Raw genomic sequence first — 19,402 nt, 5'->3', positions numbered from 1 at the left:
ATAATTGTGGCATTTCAAATAAATCATAAATTCATATACTCGAATATAATATAATATAATAAAACAGTAGTCATGCTAAATCGTACACAAAATTTCCTGGCTCGAGTTTATTTCGATGGCGTTTGCTGGAGGGATATAAAACTGTCTTTAATCGTTTAAAACAAGAGCTTCAACATATAATTAGGGATTGTGGACTAACAAAAAACTGTAATTGATTTTTGGCTTCTTAAACTAATAGATCTACTACCTATAAGTTGTATAAGTGTAGTCGACGATAATGTGGACGTATCGGAAACGATAATATTATATTACAATTTATGAGCGTGGGAAAACTAAATTCCAAAATTCCGCATATCAGCAAATATTTGTAAGAAAAATCAATGTAAAGGATAAATTATTGTGGCTTCGTGCGACCCCCATCCTTGATATAATAGGTTCGATCCAGGCTATGCATTGACTTTCAATGTGCGCAATTAACATTCGCTTAAACGGTGAAACAACAATGTGAGGAAACCGGCTTGCATAAGTCCCAAAAATTCGACGACGTGTGTCAGGCACAGGAGGCTGACTATTAAATTGAAATCCAAATCTAAAAAGGTGATTTTTTTATTTATGTGATGAACTTGACAGTAGTATATAGGGATGAATCTTTATATTTTGCCGTCCTAACAGATTAAAAAATGGCTAACGTGTTATTTGAACAACTCGAACAACTAGGTTAATTAAAATACAGATTCATTTTTATTAATCCAAGCAGTTATAATTTAAATCAGAGCAAGTCACAGGGTTCTATAGTCATGAAATTGTTTTCCTGGTTTGGTAACACAAGGATAACTTTATAACCCCGGGTTAATTCGCTATGTTGTTACCTAATTTGTAATAACCTGCCTAATTTGTAATGCAAATGTGGTTTGTAACCACATCTGCATTAGGAAATCAACCACTGAAATCCGATAGGAGCTTTTAGGCTACTCGTGGGTTACGAGATAAACTGTCAGCTCCTGCACGCCAAAATTTAAAAAAAAAGAACACTGAGGCCGTCGGGCAAACGTTCCAATTATTTTTTTTAGTTTTGTTTTTTTTAATTGAAACTCCATTAAACCAAAACTTTAAAACAAATTACCGTCACATTTTCGGTTACGCAACATCTTTCTGTTGTCCCTACCACGGTTGATTCGAAGAGATTCGAAGCCATTAATGACAAAAATCTATAATAACGATAACAATGATAGTAATAATTCTATTACAATTAATGAAATTCTCTAATACCCTTAGTAGTAATAAGATAAAATGAAACAATTATATTATTTGTATTCATGTCTATGATAATAAAAGCCTTTTGTTAAACTTTATCTAATTCAACTTTATTTAACCAATTTCTGTAAAGTTGCCTATAGTAGATCATTTTTCGTAAATAAGGTCATAAAGAAGTTTCACTTCTTGTGTCTTCTTCTATGGATCGCTATGGATTTTTTCAATAGCTTAATACAATTTACACTTGTACCTGTGCCTAAATGAGCCAGTCTTCGGCTCTTATATAAAGTCCGGAACGTTGGTTTAAAGCCAGGCTTGGGTAGTTCGTGCCTTGTGACCAGGTGCAGATTCTTACTGGAAAGTCCACGTTTTTTTTTAATGTATTGCTGAGAGGATTCAGAAGATGATCCACGAGTGTATTTTGACCATCACTGACGCTGACACTGACAGGATGATGACAACGTTGTAGCTTTCCAACTACTTCTTCAGAACTGTCCGTACACTTTAATATTTTGCTTATTGTATGTTCACTAATCACTGAGCTTCAGGTCTGTACCCGACAGAGTCCTAGCGGGAATCTTCATTTCTCAAGATAAGATTTTTTGCTTTCTAATGGGATTTCAACGAATTCTTGCTTTAACAGCATTGACAGCCTTTCTTGTTCTAACAGAACTCGACCGCCCCGATCTTTTCTGGTCTTTAACAGACTAAGTGTTGTTGTATGTGTTAATATACGTACATACGGCTGATTACAAGCTTTTGAAGTGTCTGGATGACCAACAGCTCCATACCCACTTTTTGCAAGGCGCTCACTGCAAACCCCATTCCATATTGTAATTTGATAATGAACACGAAAAAATATGTAAAATCTTGCAAAATCGAAAGAGGTTTTTAAAATAATATACGTGTTCCAAATTAAATAATTCAGTATTACTGGCCAGACTAGGTATACATTTCCTTTTGGGCGTTATGTTACTGACACGCATTGGTTTCAAGCTCTTTGCTACTTTTGGGACTTTACGGTTGCGAAAATGAGTCTGCCCGCGCCCCATTGGATAAGGGATGAATAAAAACCTTTGAAATTATAACGCAAATTGTCAATAGATAAACGAAACAACCACTATTTTAGTTTATCAATAATTATTCCATACTTAAATTGTGACGCTGCATTTTGGCGCTTAACTCAAAGTCATTTTTACGATTTACATACCGCAGAATCTATAATAGATTTAACCTGTGAACCTGTTAAGTATTACAAAAAATGTGATTTCCTGTGGATTAAAAATTTATTTTGACAAAAAGTATTTTGTTTTCGTTAAATTTGGGTACGAACATACGTATATCAAATTAGCTTATAGTTCGACAATTGATTTTAAATTTTATAATTTTTCTCGTACACCGTAACAGGTAAAATACAAATCTTAACCACACTCACGTTTTAATTAATTAGTCATCAGAATATCGTTAACCACTTAAGGATATAAACGACATTATTTAAATTGTGTTGACAATCCATTAATTTACCTTAAATTACGGGTAAATTATGTGCATAGATAATTAAAACAAAACAAATTAAGTTGGTGTATGTTAAAGTAAAACTATGATGTGTGTTGCACCTATGTGTTCGGATATACTTTAAAAAAGCTTACGGTATCTAAATCATGTCAATTGACTTGGAACATATGTAATTACACGAGTACATTATGTGTGTGTATTTCAAAGCGCTAATAAAACGCGAATCAATTTTATGTCTCTTTTACTTACATAACGTTACATTTCTTACAACCCAATTTACTATATTACTATAAATTCTGATCAAAAACATTCTCCCACGGAATAAAACTGCTAGACAAATTAATAGATAAGAAAGCAATAATAAGACAGGCGAAGACATTATTTATAAGCATGCTACGTCAGCGTTGATTCAACCTATCTGTAGCTGTTTTGTCACGTGGTTGACATTTTCTTTCTTTTGTAAATGATGTATTATTTTAAACAAGTCAAATAGCCTATTGTATATTTCAGCTAAATTACCAACCAGCAATGAAATGAAATATTGTATACAGCGTTTGATTAACAAGAATTAATTATGTTCATAAATGGTGAATTAGAATAAAAATAATAGCAACACTACTTCAAACGTCATATTAGAAGTCATTTCTTGACATTTAATATTGCTTGTACGATGGTACATGTTTAAAAACACGAATTGACCCTGTCTACTTAAATTAACCAATGGAATTTTTGCGAAGTGTTATTACCTTGTTTTAAAAGTTTTTTAAAAGTGAGAACGTTAAGGCAAATGTAAGTAAAAGTTGTATCATGCAATATAAATTACCTGTTTCTCCCATACCCACAATGTGCTAGAAATTGTTTTGTAGCAAGAAAGACAACGAATAGATTTAATCTTACGAATTAAGTAATTTCATTAAATTGCCATTTTTTGAAACATTAAAACAATTGCATAGAAAAACGTATTTCGTTATTATGAATAAGTATTTTGCATTGGCGAACAAAACCTTCGCACACTAACCTTGTTTGTTTTCGTTTTTTTAAATAATAGATGGCAATAGACGAAATAGAACAAAAACCAATGACAACCCGGTTGCCTAGCAATAGATTGGAGGGAAAATAGGTGTACTAGAATTCATATTCTGATGTTGTCATAGTATAAATATAATATCAATAAATGTTAACCCAAATAAAAGATAAGAAAGACTGAGTGTTCTTTAGATAGTTTTCCTGTTAAAATACAAGAAAAATTTATAGATATTTTATAGAAATTAGTACCTACACATATTTTTCCTTAAAAATACCTAAATGTTCAATAGTCTAACGTAGCTTTAGTAGTCTGCATGAATTAACAATTATTTTCTTTTTACGATATTAAGTTAACTTATACTTTAATAGATGCTAAAGTGCGTATTATTCATCCTGTCGATCGGCTTCGGGGCGAATCTCAATTTGAATCCTAGAAAAAAAGGTAAGATTTGAAATAATAATTATGGCATTCGGCCAATTCTCCGTCATAATTATATCTGATATTAATGAACTGTGTTATATCGATAAAAAAGGGTTATCTGTTATTCGCTAGCCCCGGGGAACAAAGTCGTAAAATCGAAATCAATTTTTTTACGTGAAAATTTGAAGGTTAGAATGGATATTATTACTAGGACACTAAGTACATATACAAATATATATCATAGCATTTTTTTATTTGTTATACGTATTTAATATAAATAGTTTAAAAAATTACGAAAATACATTACAGTAATTTATCTAACGAGACAGTAGCGTTGTACGATTTTCACTGTTTAAGAGAATTACGGACGACACGTTTTGACGAATATTTGGAACGTTATTAATTTATTCAAAATTAACTTAATTATTATTTTTACCGATCAATCTTCTCCATCGACATGACACTGGCGAAGTACCTTGTGCCCTAGTTGGCATAAATAAAAGCCATAAACAAGAAAAAAAATTTATTACCACTCATCTTATTACTTACCATTTTTTTTAAAACAGTCGCATCAACTTTTATGATTACGAGTTACAAACCATAACCAAACCAAAACTTTCTCTATGGTTGTTGCGATTCATGAAAGTTAAATTAGGTAAACTAGTATTACTAACTTTTATCACAAAATAATTTAATTTAATAAAATGTTAAGAAAAACACTTTCTGAACGGATCAAAGCTATGTATCAAAAACTTATAATTATTTACATAATTCACCTACATAGGTCACCGTGACCGCGCACGCTGAAAAGCACGCGAAAAGTCGGATAAAATTTAAAATTACTTATTAATTAAAAATAATACATAGCTTCAATCCGTTCAAAAAAATGTTTTTCTTAATGTGTAAAAGCTAAGTTAACTAAAGACTATTAATAAAATGTTTTGCAAAAATTCGGAAAAGAAATAGTTACATCAACCCCAGGAAGTCGACAAAATAATAAAACAGTCGTAATATACCCCTTTATCCTCCGAGCCAAGCGAAATTTCCAATAGTTAATAATGAAACAGTTTCTACAATAATTGGAAAAACGTCGATATGTAAAGTTAGCTAATGAGCATAGATGGCGCTTTTTAAATTGTATGTCATAAAACTCAATCGCTTTATTTGCACTATTCCACTAATGTCGTATCGCATCGTAAAGATAATTCGACGAAAAAAGAGGCAAGAGTACGTCGCAAGTCCGAAATACACGAATTGTGAACAAAACTGGTTGAAGTTTTTGTGTTACGAAGGACCATAATCCAATTCGTACCTCGCAATCTCGTCTCGAGAGCTGTTGAATATGTTTCTTCAAGCAGACATACTTTGACTTTTCTTGAATAAATAGGAATGTATCATGTGGTTATTAATTATTAATACAATGTGTCAGAAAGAGACGAACATTATGGCCGGCAACGCACTCGCGAGCCTTCTGAGTGTCGGTATCACTTAACATCAGGGGAGATCCTTTCCATTTGTTCCATAAAAAAAACTGAATTGACCTTAAATTCCCATCTTGACTAATATGTGGAAAGTTGCGGAAGTTATAACGATGCCGAAGCCAGGAGAACCACCACACCAAGTAAAGTCTTATATACCGGTATCATTCGAAGGTTGGCGATCATAATGGCTACTTTATTTTCGATGCTGCGCATATGAACAATAACTTGGTGCTTTGACAAAGACTCTTCAATCAAGACGTACATCTCCATAGGCCAATTAGCTACCTGCCACTTTGTCTTGTATGATCTCTGAAATTCTAGTTTCCTTCGCTTTACTGTCACAAGCACTTCTTTGTCAAAATCGTTGTGTAGTATGTTATGGAAACGGTATTTGAGAAACATAACATCAGGGAAGATGCCCACCGTTCTATAAAAATCGATTTTCTCTATACAGATCCAGACACTTGTATGACAAAGGACAACGAGTCAGGGATTTGCGTAGTATATTATCAATGCAACGCAAATGGGACACTCAATACTGACGGCATGGGAATTCTGGATGAACGGTAAATATATCGAGCAACGTAACCCGTAAACCCGTAATCTTTTTAATAACAATTATACTTATTTTCTATTTTTTTATTTACAATATACTTTAACACACAAATATTCCAAGACTTCTTTACTTACTGTTAATTTTTATATTTTTTTCTACCATTTTTATTACATTCATTTTTTTGTTTCTGCGCAAAATAACTGTTGTGGTGTCTGGATGAATGACCAGCGCTGTGAAACACGTCTGCTCGACAGCATAATGCTGAGCCAGGGCCAGTTACAACCACAACACATATTACACACTTAAAATGTACCATATCCCTTTTTCTTCTCTCCATATTTTTTCTCTAAAGGTTAAGTATAACAAATTAACCAATCGTTCTTAAAACTACGTTTTAGATACATTTAGATATGCCCGTAAATCGTCTGGTTAAATAAATCATTTATAATATTATTAAAAAATCCAAATTTTAGGTTTGGCGATTTGCCATGCCCGTCCTACTTAGATACCTGCTGCAAAATCTCGGATACACGTGAAACTGATGACCCTATCACACCCAAACCTATCCAGGTAAGTAGTTATAATAATCATTTACAAAATAGCGGCTCCATCTCTATCTTCAGCATTTTCTGCCAATCTTCCCCACCAACTTCTTTAAGCTCGACCCACAGTGAGCGTGATCTCTATTTTCCCTGGTGGGCATTTCCAGGGTCACAAGACCATGTTTTAGTGTAGTTTTATTTCATGTGTAAACAATATGTCTGTTATACACCTAGAAGTAAGGTCAAACTTCAAACAGAAGAGATGGTTTGACAGCTCATAATTTAACTGTGATTGACGTTTTAGAAGCCAGAAACTTAACGAAACCAATACATATTTGCCAGACTGTATTGCTAAGGTATTTGAATCTTAAACTAAGCACTAGGTCCCGGAAGTCATCCGTATCACCTGGACCTCCGTCGTTCCACAACTGAGCGTTCTATAAGGCAGTCTTTACCACCACTACCAGCTAGAACCAGCTACCTGTTGACGTGTTTCCCCACCAATTCACAAAGTATGACTCCAATCTCAATTGCTTTTTGACATGCGGGACCCCTGTGCTTATCTTAAATCTCCTTGCCAGAGACAAGGCTGTGGCTGGCGAAACCCAAACGGCGTCGATCCTCTTATCGGGACAGACAAGACAGGTGATACTGCCCGGTTCGGAGAATTCCCCTGGATGGTTGCCCTACTACGGTAAGTTTTTCTCTCCAGTCGGTAGCTCATCTCTGTGGGTCGTGGCCAGCAAGGAAGCATCTAGAGCGGACAATCGGTTTCCACCGGTTTCTGTCCAGTGCCTCTCATATGACACTGTACAGTTTTCAGAACGATGAGTATTTTACTTGATCTACCTGCTTGGTGAACGGCCATTCAATGAAAAGCGGTTCTGATTTCAATAGGATGGAATTGCTAAGTTATATGTCTGATTCTTCATTTATCGGAAAGACACTCAGCGCTGGTACTCCGTAACCAATCAATATAGTTGAGTTAACAAATTCCAAGATAACGACAACAGCTATATGGACATCGAAATTGCGCGTGAAAACGCTGAAATCGCTGGACAGTTCAAAGTGGAACGCACTGGTTATAATTTTCCAAATATCCAGCGTTACTGATTACTACATTAATAGACTTGAAAAATATAAATAATAAAGCCTTTTTAGATCAGATTTGTATGTTTTATCATTTCTTACTATTCAAATAGGTGATCAGCCTTCTGTGCATTCATTTATGGGGTTTTAGCCAAGCCTCGCAACGTTTTCCAGAGAGTTATGGGCTGATGCCTAAAGTAATGTTTTGTTTATTTATTAAACAACAAATAGCGTTGTGCTAGTATATTCCTTTAAATTTCTACTGTCCATTACCAGTCCACATCGTATCCCTAACTTTCGTATTAACGAATGATGATGATGTGAAACTGATCTAAAATTATCGTGATTCATGTGAACTTTATTATTTTTCATGTGTCCTTTTGTTATAATATTGTCCTGAACACTGTTTATAAATGTTTTAATTGCTTTTCTTCTAAATGTCTTGCATTGCCTGGAAGAGGAGATCGTTCGAAAGCGATAAGGCCGCCAGTTGCCCTACTTTTTGTTTTATTTAATTGTATTATAGTTCTGTAGAGCAGTGTTGGCCTAGTGGCTTTCACATGCGACTCTCATACCTGAGGTCGTAGGTGCGATCCTCGGCTGTGCACCAATGGATTTTCTTTCTAAGTGCGCATTCAATTAGCTCGAACGGTGAAGATAAACATCGTGAGGAAACCGGCTTGCCTTAGACCCAGTCTACGGCGTGCGTCAGGCACAGAAGGCTGATCACCTACTTGCCTATTCGATTAATAAATTATCATGTAACAGATACAGAAATCTGAGGCCCAGACCTAAAAAGGTTGTAGCGCCATTGATTTTGTTTTTATATTTCTGTATGCAACGAATTTGTTAATAGAATAAATATATAGCGTGTAGGATTTACTATATTGTGAAAATCAGGTTAGGGTAAAAAACCGCCTTCACCGGGGAAGGCGTGGCAACTCCTTTACTTCGTAGTTCGTACTTCACTCACCAGTGAGCTTCCGTCTTGCAATACATACGATCGACCATCCCGCCACGACCCAAGCTGAGATCCGAGTCTCGCAGGAGACGCCATTGCGCTAGTCGCCGGAAAACGTCCATTCCGAAAAAAAATCTATGCCGTATGAGTTCAAAGTAATATATGAGTTAACTTTGTTTAATATATAATGTGTCGCCTCCGATGTAGTCCGAACGTCATCCGATATATGCCAACACTACTAGCCCCCCCCCCCCCCATCAGCAAAAGTAAGAATTACTGTTGACGGTAATCACCAAATAACTAAATCAAAGACCCCCCCCCCATACTGCTGACGTAATACCTTTATTTGTTCAGTTCAAAATTTCCAGAGTACAACCCCTAAATCCGAAGGAGCCTGAGGAGACGTTTAACTTATACATCGGCGGTGGGTCACTTATACACACTAGTGTTGTTCTAACCGCCGCACATTTGGTCAAGACGGCACATCACTATCGCGTAAGAGCTGGGGAATGGGATACCCAGACGGAAAAAGAGTTATTCCCGTATCAACAAAGGGATGTCGCTGATGTTGTGTTACACGAGAAGTTTAATAAACGTAAGTTTTATTCAAAAAATTAATAAATTTGATTTATATAGAGGCAGGAGCCTCACCTGATGTTAAATGATAAGTGCCCATGGACACTCTTAATGCCAGAGGGCTCGCGAGTGCATTGCCGGCCTTTAAAGAATTGGAACTGGAAAACAGAGCGTTGTTTTGAAGGACCCTGAGTCGAATTGGTTCGGAAATACTTCAGTAGGCAGCTGATTCCACATAGCGGTGGTGCGTGGCAAAAAAATGCCTTAAAAACGCTCAGTCGTGGAACGGCGGATGTCAAGGTGATACGGGTGGAATTTCGTATTCTTCCTCGACGTCCGATGATGAAACTCAGCTGCATTTATTAATCCGAATAAGTCCTCTGAACACTCTCCATGGCAAATGCGGTAGAAGATGCGGAGGGATTGGTCATCGACGATTTGAACCGCTCTTCGTTGAATGCGGTCAAGTGGAAACAACTGGTACTGGGGAGAAAAGTAATATATATAATATACAACCCGTATCACCTCGACGTCTGCCCATCCACAACTGAGCGTTTATTGGCAGTTCTTGTCACCACTATGTGGAACCAGCTGCCCACTGAAGTATTTCCGAACCAATTCGACTAAGGGTTCTTCAAGAAAAGAGCGTACCAATACCAATACGTCAAGTGTTCTTGAATGACAACCTCCTACATCCTGCCCGTTTGCCCCCTGATATACAAAAAAAAATAATTGATTATTCGCCTAACCTATTGAAGGACTGGGCAACCAGGCCATGGCCTTGTTATAAGTCGTGTAATTTTAATGAAGTATAAATAAAATCGAATTCCAAATTACGAAGTAAAAATTCATCAGTCAAAATTTAGGTCTAAATTTTTTATATGAAAGGCACAAATGTGACTTATTTTCCAAAGCAAAATAAAATCCTATATAACAGAACTTTAAGTCAAACAATAAAAAGAATTATTCATATTTTTGGTCAACTTGCTTTAAAACCTGTTTTTTTAAACAAAACTTGCCAATGCTCGGCACATTGGTACATAAGGAACAAGAAAATACAAAAAAAAATTTTTTTTTGCACAAGTGTGTACACACGTGAGAAGTGAAAATGTATGACCTTATTTTTGGAAAAATAATCTACTATATGCAGCTTTACAGAAATTGGTTAAAGAAAGTTAAATTAGATAAAGTTTAACGAAAGGCTTTTATTACCATAGACATGAATACAAATAATACAATTATTTCCTTCTCATGGTTCCCCAACTAATATAATTTCTCCATATACTTACGACTGACAATTGTGTGCCTTTCTTCTTGTTAAGGATATACCGAAACGAGATATGTACCCAGGACTTATTATCTCTATCTATATACAATTTTCGGGTCACAATGTTCGTTCCAAAACGACTCGACTGATTCTTATGAAATTGTTTATACATATTCAGTAAATCTGATGATCGGCTATCTATTTCAAACCCCTGTGTGATAAATTCCAACCCAAATTTATTTTTGATGTTTAGACAATTTTTTAGTTTAAATTTCTATGATACACCATACAAATTACATACATCCCTTAATTGTCACCCTTCTACGATCAAACCCTATTTTTATTACAGTAGATAGTTATTTTTATTGAACTTAAAATATATAAATAATATCAATAATATACATGGCAAAACGACGTTCAGCTAGTTATAATATAATTTTTTGAATCGATGGCCACCAAACCGTCCTTTGTCCTTTGAAAACATCGTGACCTGACAACCGTCTTACACCGAAATGGCGTGTGTCAGGCACAGAAGTCTGATTTGACTTGCCTAATAAAACAACTGGTCCCCAGGCAACCTTCACTCTGACATAGCTCTTCTATTTCTGGAATCAGAAGTAAAGTTAGCACCAAATGTTGGTGTTGTGTGTCTTCCAATATCTGAAGTGGACGATGGAAAGTGTTACGCATCTGGCTGGGGCAAGAATCAGTTCGGGAAGGAGGGTCGTTACCAAGTGATTTTGAAAAAGGTATGAACTGTTATTATTATTAATGAATGCGCAGTGTTGGCGTGGCAATGTGCGCGTGCGCTCGTCCCTGGTGTCGAAGGTTCGCTACAGATACAGACATCTGTGTCCTTCCTCTGGAAGTCTCAATGATGAACAGTAAACTTAATTATTAGATAAATTCCTTGGGTTTGTACAATAATTAGAAATTGTTTTACTCGCGTATATACCGTTGTCGTGTAAGTGGAAAGTCAACGAAGTCGGGCTATAGATATATTTTTGTTATCATAAAAGTTGTGTTTTACTTAGTTTTTAATTAGTTGCATTGCATTAGTTGAATTAATATACTTTACAACGAATATATACGTGATACATTTTTAACGTCACATAATTTACGTAGAATGTCCGACATTAGTCAATTTAAAAAACTCTGCGGGTATTGAACAATTCTAGAATTATTAGCTTCATTATTGTAAATTGTTAAAAATGCAAACTTTCTTCTATAATCTTAGAGAAGAGATTTATTTCCAGAACTTCAGAGCCTCAGAACTTCCCCATACACATTTTGTTTTGGCGTTCCGACTCTGGATACAATTGCCCATAGATAAATCTTTTTGTAGATATTGATACGTTCTATAATACTGTACATTTTTTTTGTTCTACCCTCAATAGTTTCCATATTTTGTATGGATAATTTTTTCACTATCCCCTATCCCTATTTTTTGTCTGCCTATGACAGCCAGTGAATATTTCTAAAATCGGTCCAATGGCTATTGTGTGAAAACATTACAAACAAACATACAGAAACACTTAAGTTTCCTCTTTATAATATGAGTATATATAACATATATTGGGTCCTTACATATGAAATTGGCGTTTTGTATGGGGGGAACAAAAAGTCGGATATTTTTAAATATAATATATTTAATTAATAGAAGTATGAACCATTGTTTTCTATGCACTTTTGCCATCTCATAGGTAGTTCATTGATCCCTTTACTAAAAAAACCAGTCGGACGGGGATCAATAAAGTCTGTGAAGGCGATTTGGACTGCCCCATCAGAGTTAAATTTTTTCCCTTGCAAGAAGTTGTCCAAATTAAGAAAAAAATGGTAATCTCTTGGAGCAAGGTCCGGGGAGTACGGAGGATGTCTTAGACATTCCAATTGAAGCTCTTCTAATTTGGTAGCCGTCTGTTGTGCAGTGTGTGGTCTAGCGTTGTCGTGAAGTAGCAGTGCCGTGGAGCGATTGACCAGCCTAGGTTGTTTAGCCGCTGGCTTTTCCATCATGGTTTGCAATTGCTGACAATAGACATCAGCCGTAATAGTCTGGCCAGATTTGAGAAAACTGCAATGAACAATACCCGCTCTAGTCCACCAAACGCTTTTTGGGGTTAATTTTCGCTTGGGGCAAGATTTGGCTGGCTGGCCAGGATCCAACCATTGCGCTGAGCGCTTCCGATTATCGTAAAGAATCCATTTTTCATCACAGGTAATGATTCGGTTTAAAATAAATTCATTATTGTGCCGGTTCAGTAATATAACGCAGCAGTCGACGCGCGTTTGCCGGTTTGCTTCAGTCAATTCGTGAGGTACCCACCTTTAAAGCTTTTTAATCTTCCCAATTTGCTTCAAGTGAATTAAAACAGTTTTATCACTAACACCGCAGCCTGCAGCTAACTCGGACGTGGTTTGCGATGGATCCGCTTCCACAATAGCCTTCAATACTTCATTATCAACTTGGGTCTCAGGCTGTCCACGGGGCTTGTTCTGCAGGTCGAAATTTCCAGAACGTCAAAACAGAAAACAGAAAACGTAGGAACCAAAAACGAACTGTGTTTTCTTTTGCAACATGACCGCCATACACATCATTCACCCTACGAGTCGTTTCCGCAGCAATAGTGCTACGGCAGAAGTCGTACTCGTAAATAATGCGAAACTTTAAGTTTTCCATTTTGTAAAATGAGTGACGCATACAGAAAAAAACAAATGAATGACGGTCACCGAAGCACAAATACATGAGTAAATAGTTGTACAAATTTGAATTTGGAATTCCTTACCAAAGAGGAGAACATCGTGATTAAAGTGGCCAGTACGAAATACGCCAATTTCATATGTAAGGACCTAATATATTTCGCAGTAAAGTAGTTAAATCAGAGTGTTAATTGAATCTCTAGACAGTTAATTAAAAATCGATATTCAATCAAGTCGCTAAAGTTCCGTCAGAGAAGTGAGAGAACGAAACGTTTAACGACTTTCCTAACCGTTACTAGGCAACAAGACTAACCTAACCTAACCATTTACAATAAAACAAAACACGCAATTCCCAAGCTCTCAGTTCTTCACAATCACACCGAAATAACAATAACAAATGAACTAATCATGGCGGAGTCTTGTTTTACATTGTTAATCAACACGCTGGCTTTCGGTCAGACCGAGAGTTAAATTTTTCGACGCTGCTTTATTTAAATCAAAATGATAGCGACTTGAATATCGACATATTTTGATGAATTGTCTAGAGATTCAATTAACTCTCTGATTTAACTACTTTACTGCAACATATACATAGTGTAGTCCACATAGTAATGTTGTTCCACAACTGAGCGTTTTTTAAGGCAGTTTCTGCCGCGCTCCACTACATTGTGGAACCTGTCCACTCAAGTATTTCCTAACAAATTTTACTTAGGGTCCTTCAAGAAAAGAGCGTACCAATTCCTTAAAGGCAATTCTGGTATTGAGAGTATCCACGATCAGCATCACTTACATCAGGAGAGCCTTCACCCCGTTTGTCACATTATTCCTGTTTGTCAGTACAAACAAACGTCGTATAGTTTTTTGAGGCTAAAATTTTTTAGGTGGAGCTACCAGTCCTTAACCGTGGTGTATGCCAGGCGCAGCTTCGTAAAACTCGCCTCGGGAAATACTTTCGGCTCAGCAAGACTTTCATGTGCGCGGGTGGCGGTGATCAGGACACTTGTAGGGGTGATGGCGGATCGCCGCTATCTTGTCCTTTACCGGTAAGTAGACTGGCAGTGGTAGTTTTCCTAGTGGGAGTGCCATGCTTTTGCTTTCGGGCTTCAGACAAATGCACGACCGGGAAAGTACCACAGTAAGCCGGCGTGGAGTGATGCCATAGGTTCATCTTATTGTACTCTGCGGTGTGTATGACTCCCGGAGTCCATTACCCTCCCCAAAAGTATGAAAGCGCAGTTCGAACAGACTCCAGGGGGGTACCACACGTTTCCGCAAAATTCTTAAAAGGCCGGCTTCCTTGCGAGCCCTCTGTAATTGAGTTTCCTTGGGCGTTGTTCCTAACATCAGGTGAGCCTCCTGCCCGTTTGCCCTCCTGTTATATAAAAAAACCTGGGGAAGTTCGTGGCTCTCGTGACTTCTCTCTTGTATGTAGTAGCGGACTGGGCTATTTTCCAATATTTTGGAATTAAATATGGTAGAAAAAAACATCGTAAGGAAACATGTTTTAGATCTATCAATCGACTGTGTTTGTCAGGCGCAGATAGCTGATCACGTATTTGCCTATAAAATAATCATGGAAACAAGTCCACTTGTTGCAGCACCATTATTTTTTTTATAATAACTGCAATTTTCGCTATAGAATTCTTTAATTAATTTACAGTATCAAGATGATCGCTACGCGGTAAGTGGAATAGTTTCTTGGGGAATTGGTTGCGGGCAGACTGGCAACCCTGGAGTGTATGTTAACGTAGCAATATTTAGATCTTGGATTGATGATAATGTTGCCAGACGCGGATTCGACACTAATGTTTATAATTACTTACTATAAATCAATTAATTACACGAACAACAGATTTTTTATTAAAATTATAAAGTGATAATCGTGATCCTAATCGTGAACAAATTAATTAGTATGGAAATTGTCACGTGACAAAGCGTAAGATAATCTGATTTTCATACTAATTACTTTCCCGCTATCGAGTACTGACTGACATTGACACAAGCACACCCATTGCGACGTTACCATTCTGACAGATCACGTTTGGCGCATTTTTTTTATATTCTGATACAGTCCTTCTGGGCTTTTCAAATCAAGAGTCTACAAGGGCTTAGGTTATGAAAATGTAAAATGACAGACGAAAAACAAATCCATGTCGCGTGTCGTCGCTGATGCTTGGACATCAAACCAAACCCGCTGTCATTTTATATTTCATTTGGAGAGAATTATACGGTATTTTCTTACGTATTATAGCAGGCTCTAGAAGGCTAATCCGTTTAGATAAAATTATTGATAGTTTTCTAAGTAAACTACTTTTTATTATTTTACACAAAATATATGTTACGACTGGAGATTTAAAATGCCCCTTAGTTGTTTGAATCTGTTTAGAATCGTAAAAAAATCTGTAATACTAGTTCGTAAGTAATAAATAATGTGAAGTATTTAGCTTTTATTCAAATTTGTTTTATTTACTATCAAAATCCTGAAAAATAATGAAGTAAAATCCACGAAGAAGCGTCTATCAGTTAAAATAACATGACCTATCGAATTGAGAATTGGCCACAGGCAACACTGATTGCGACTTTTTGAATATAGTGAGGATATAGGCAATAAAATAGTTTGCAATTGAAATAAAAATATCTAAATATATTAAGCTTTATTCCAACCAATATAACATTTCCATTACAATCTATAACTATGTATAAAATACTAGACCTTATGAGGAACTCGATAAAATAAAAAACAAAATAAAATTGGTCTCACGATTTAATACTTGATCAAAAAAACAAAACTGAAAATTATATTTACAAGAAAAAAATGATTTGTGTAGATATTTCGCTTACATCTAATTCACACGGATGTTAACGGCAGCCATTTTGAATCACCAGATGTTAGGTATTCAAAATGGCGCCTCAGACAATAAATTAACAATTAATAAATATTTTTATTACAAATATTGGTAATATTATTGTGAAAGTCACTTAATAACAATTCTTAAATATTACATTTTAGACGAATTGGAATGAAAATTGGCACTAGCATGGAGGGAACACATTTCATCGACAATTTAAAAAAATTGAATTTTAATCTATGCACGAAAGCTCGGAATCATCGTTGTCGAATCGGGTAAGGCCATTAAGCATTCTAATACTTCTAAGTGCGTATATCAATTCATTTAGCATTTATATCTACATACTATCACAAATATATAGAATACACATATTGAAGTTAGGCACGTCCTGGTTTAATAGTAACTTTATCATCTGGCAACACCAGACATCAAAACAGTGAAATGTCAAACGTCAATTTTTAAGTAATCTATCTAGCTTCGACTGTTTTCGGTATTTCCACAAAATGCTGTACCTACGCTATTACATTTCAGCTAACTTTGCGTTACTTTAACGCCATTACATTAAAAAAAACTGTATAAGAGGCTAAAAAAACACCACTGTTAAACATAAGAGTTTGAACTTTTTTAAATTTCATAGGTTTTTAGGTTCAAATATTATTTAATGCATAAAAATATAGTTTTTAAATGGTTTTCCTTATGTAATGGCGTAAAAACTTACTTACTCAACCGCGTTGATGGTGATGGTTTTACCTTTGGGATCATCAAAACGGTCCATTGTTCTGATGTCCAGCATCATCATGATACCATAAAAGGTAATGGCCAGCATCACAAAGGTGACGAAGAGACCAGACCAGATCGGTACTGAGAAGAATCCTACACAGTTGAAGGAGTCACCAAATTGGGGTGTGTCACTGGAGTTGGTTTCCTTGAAGAATGGTTGAACCTGAAATAATTGACTTAAACTTAGAATTGCTTAGAATTAATTAGGTGGAAGTCTTGACACCAAAATTTAGCATGAACTTTACAATAGCTTCGTAAAGAAATCATACATATCCATTCAATGTTTGTAATTTCATTTAGTTAGCCCATAGACCACTTTTCAAGTTTTGCTTATAAATTTATAGTTACTATTCAATTTTGGATATTGTTTATGCTACAGGTACATTTCATGCACAGCAAAATGTTAAATAATGGAATCAAAGATAGATTTTTAATATTATTCACCTTCAAATCTCTGAAGATAACAGTAGTCTGTTCAGTGTCGTTAAGTTTCGAGAAAACTGCATTCTGGCCACAACGATATGAGAACCCAAGGATGGCATACACTTCAGAATTGGTTGTCAATTCCTCACCATTGTATGTAATGGAATCTGAAATTAATAATTCTCCATAAGTATATTTATAGTACCATATAACTACAGTCAGAGTGTGTATAATAAGTTTTGATTTGCCTTTACTACATGGAATTGATTACAAAATTTTGAAAGCACAATATGATCAACCTGTGAAATATCAAAACAAACTTGGTAAATCTTAGAGGGTCTGAAGGTATGAAAGTTAATATCAAATAGCTTTTACAAAGTGGTAAACTATAATTATAAAGGACAAAAACTATAACCATAGACTAAAGTTTATTGATTTATATTTAAATTAAAAAACATGTTCTTCACACTCTAGATAAGCTATTGAAGATATTTACCAGCTATTTTAGGACTCAAATATGGAACTCAATTAATTTAAAAACTATGTTAAGTAGCACTTCACATTATTGCTGACAGAGCTGAAACATAGTCAACAATCACGAGGTCAAATAATTCAAGTTATTTTGTCAAACATTTTATAACTATTACTCGCACCTCAAATCTTCACTTCAAATCTCTTTCATGTTATGCAAACCCATTCATCAAATAACCAATTTCAATTTCTTTTGTAATACAACAATTTTCATTAGTAAAATAAGGTATAAATCAGGAAGCTTGTCCAATTTACCATCAGACCAAACCACTATTTATAATTTATTTAAAAGTTCAAATACATACATCAGTTAAGTCATATTAATATGATCTTTTTAAATTTTGTAAATCATACTAGGCTTATAATGTTCGTACAGGTAATTGCAGTTTATATTTTTAATAATTTTCATTCATTCATCAAAGCTTACAATTTTTTTTAAATCAAGCATAATTTTACTAAAACAATAACTATCCACTTACCCAGGAACCAGTATCCTGACTTTGACTCAAAGTTTAATATAAGGGATCCATTGCTAAAGTTCAAAGTAGCCTGCATGATAGTTTCATTAAAGTTTGTAGTACCTCCAGAAAGACCAGTAAGATTGAACTCTCCTGCCTTGCTAGTGATGATAATATCCTTAGCATAGAATCTAAGGCCGTTCAAAGCGGTACTGTAGAATAAACCTGGTGTTGCACGGCGAGTACGTAAATGGCTTTCTGGAATGGTCCATGAGGGGAACTCTCCGGTGTAAATAGCAGCTACTTTGTCATATTGCTCTTGCAGCTTACTAACCATGGCCTCCATAAAATCGTTGTGGCGCAGAAGCATATCAGCTCTAGACTCACCCTCGCGAGCATCCCTTAAGTTGATAAATAGATATTTCACGTTTTCCTTCTCAATCTCGGCAGATAGCCCATTTTCTGTCAAGGTCACATGGTCAGCGTTTGAATCAGAGTATTTGTGGAAAACTTCCAATACATTATCTACAGCTGGTAAGTATAAGGCCTCAGCAATATTTGATTTCAAATATGGGAATGAGGTTTTTCCTTCAGAGTTCTTACGTGAAAAGTCCTCAACGGATAGCGATTCATCGATGAACACGACAGTGAATTGGTCATCCTTAAGCTCATTATTCAGTATGTCCTCGAATTCTGATTGAGATACCTCTCCAAGAGGATTAGATTTCATTGAGGGACCAGCTAAATCACCCCATAGCATAACAGGTACACTCACCGAGGCCAAGCTAGACGCAACACATAATAATGCAAACGATAACACTAAACGGCTAAACGCCATTTTTAATGATTAAATAACTTGATATACGGACTATAAGTAATGTTTTAGCCCAAAATTGTCATAAATAGACGAAAAATGGGCGATGACGAGTGACCATCGGTCATGTGAAAAGTGATCATATGATTGATTTGACGCTTC

At 35.7% G+C, this 19,402-nt stretch overlaps 2 protein-coding genes across 2 annotated transcripts; one reads left to right on the top strand and one right to left on the bottom strand.

Moving 5' to 3' along the window:
• The first annotated feature begins 3,407 nt into the window (after positions 1-3,407).
• Positions 3,408-15,626, top strand: LOC123717981 (phenoloxidase-activating factor 2-like). The gene is made up of 9 exons (XM_045674295.1): positions 3,408-3,558; positions 4,165-4,237; positions 6,152-6,263; positions 6,727-6,823; positions 7,377-7,489; positions 9,214-9,440; positions 11,262-11,437; positions 14,267-14,428; positions 15,046-15,626. Exons 2-9 carry the CDS (start codon positions 4,165-4,167, stop codon positions 15,211-15,213), a joined length of 1,128 nt encoding a protein of 375 aa, XP_045530251.1. The 5' UTR covers positions 3,408-3,558; the 3' UTR covers positions 15,214-15,626.
• A 505-nt stretch (positions 15,627-16,131) lies between these two features.
• LOC123717980 (V-type proton ATPase subunit S1) lies at positions 16,132-19,379 on the bottom strand. Its single transcript, XM_045674293.1, has 3 exons — positions 18,448-19,379; positions 17,459-17,604; positions 16,132-17,177 (listed from the first exon to the last, which is right to left on the bottom strand). The coding sequence occupies exons 1-3, from the start codon at positions 19,262-19,264 to the stop codon at positions 16,953-16,955; spliced, it is 1,188 nt and encodes a 395-aa protein (XP_045530249.1). The 5' UTR covers positions 19,265-19,379; the 3' UTR covers positions 16,132-16,952.
• Positions 19,380-19,402: the final 23 nt, after the last annotated feature.

Source organism: Pieris brassicae, chromosome 14 (genome assembly GCF_905147105.1).
Source record: "Pieris brassicae chromosome 14, ilPieBrab1.1, whole genome shotgun sequence".
In the NCBI taxonomy this organism is placed as follows: Eukaryota; Metazoa; Arthropoda; class Insecta; order Lepidoptera; family Pieridae; genus Pieris; species Pieris brassicae.
The sequence above is the reverse complement of the archived record's forward strand: the minus strand, read 5'-3'. Positions and strand labels throughout refer to the sequence as shown.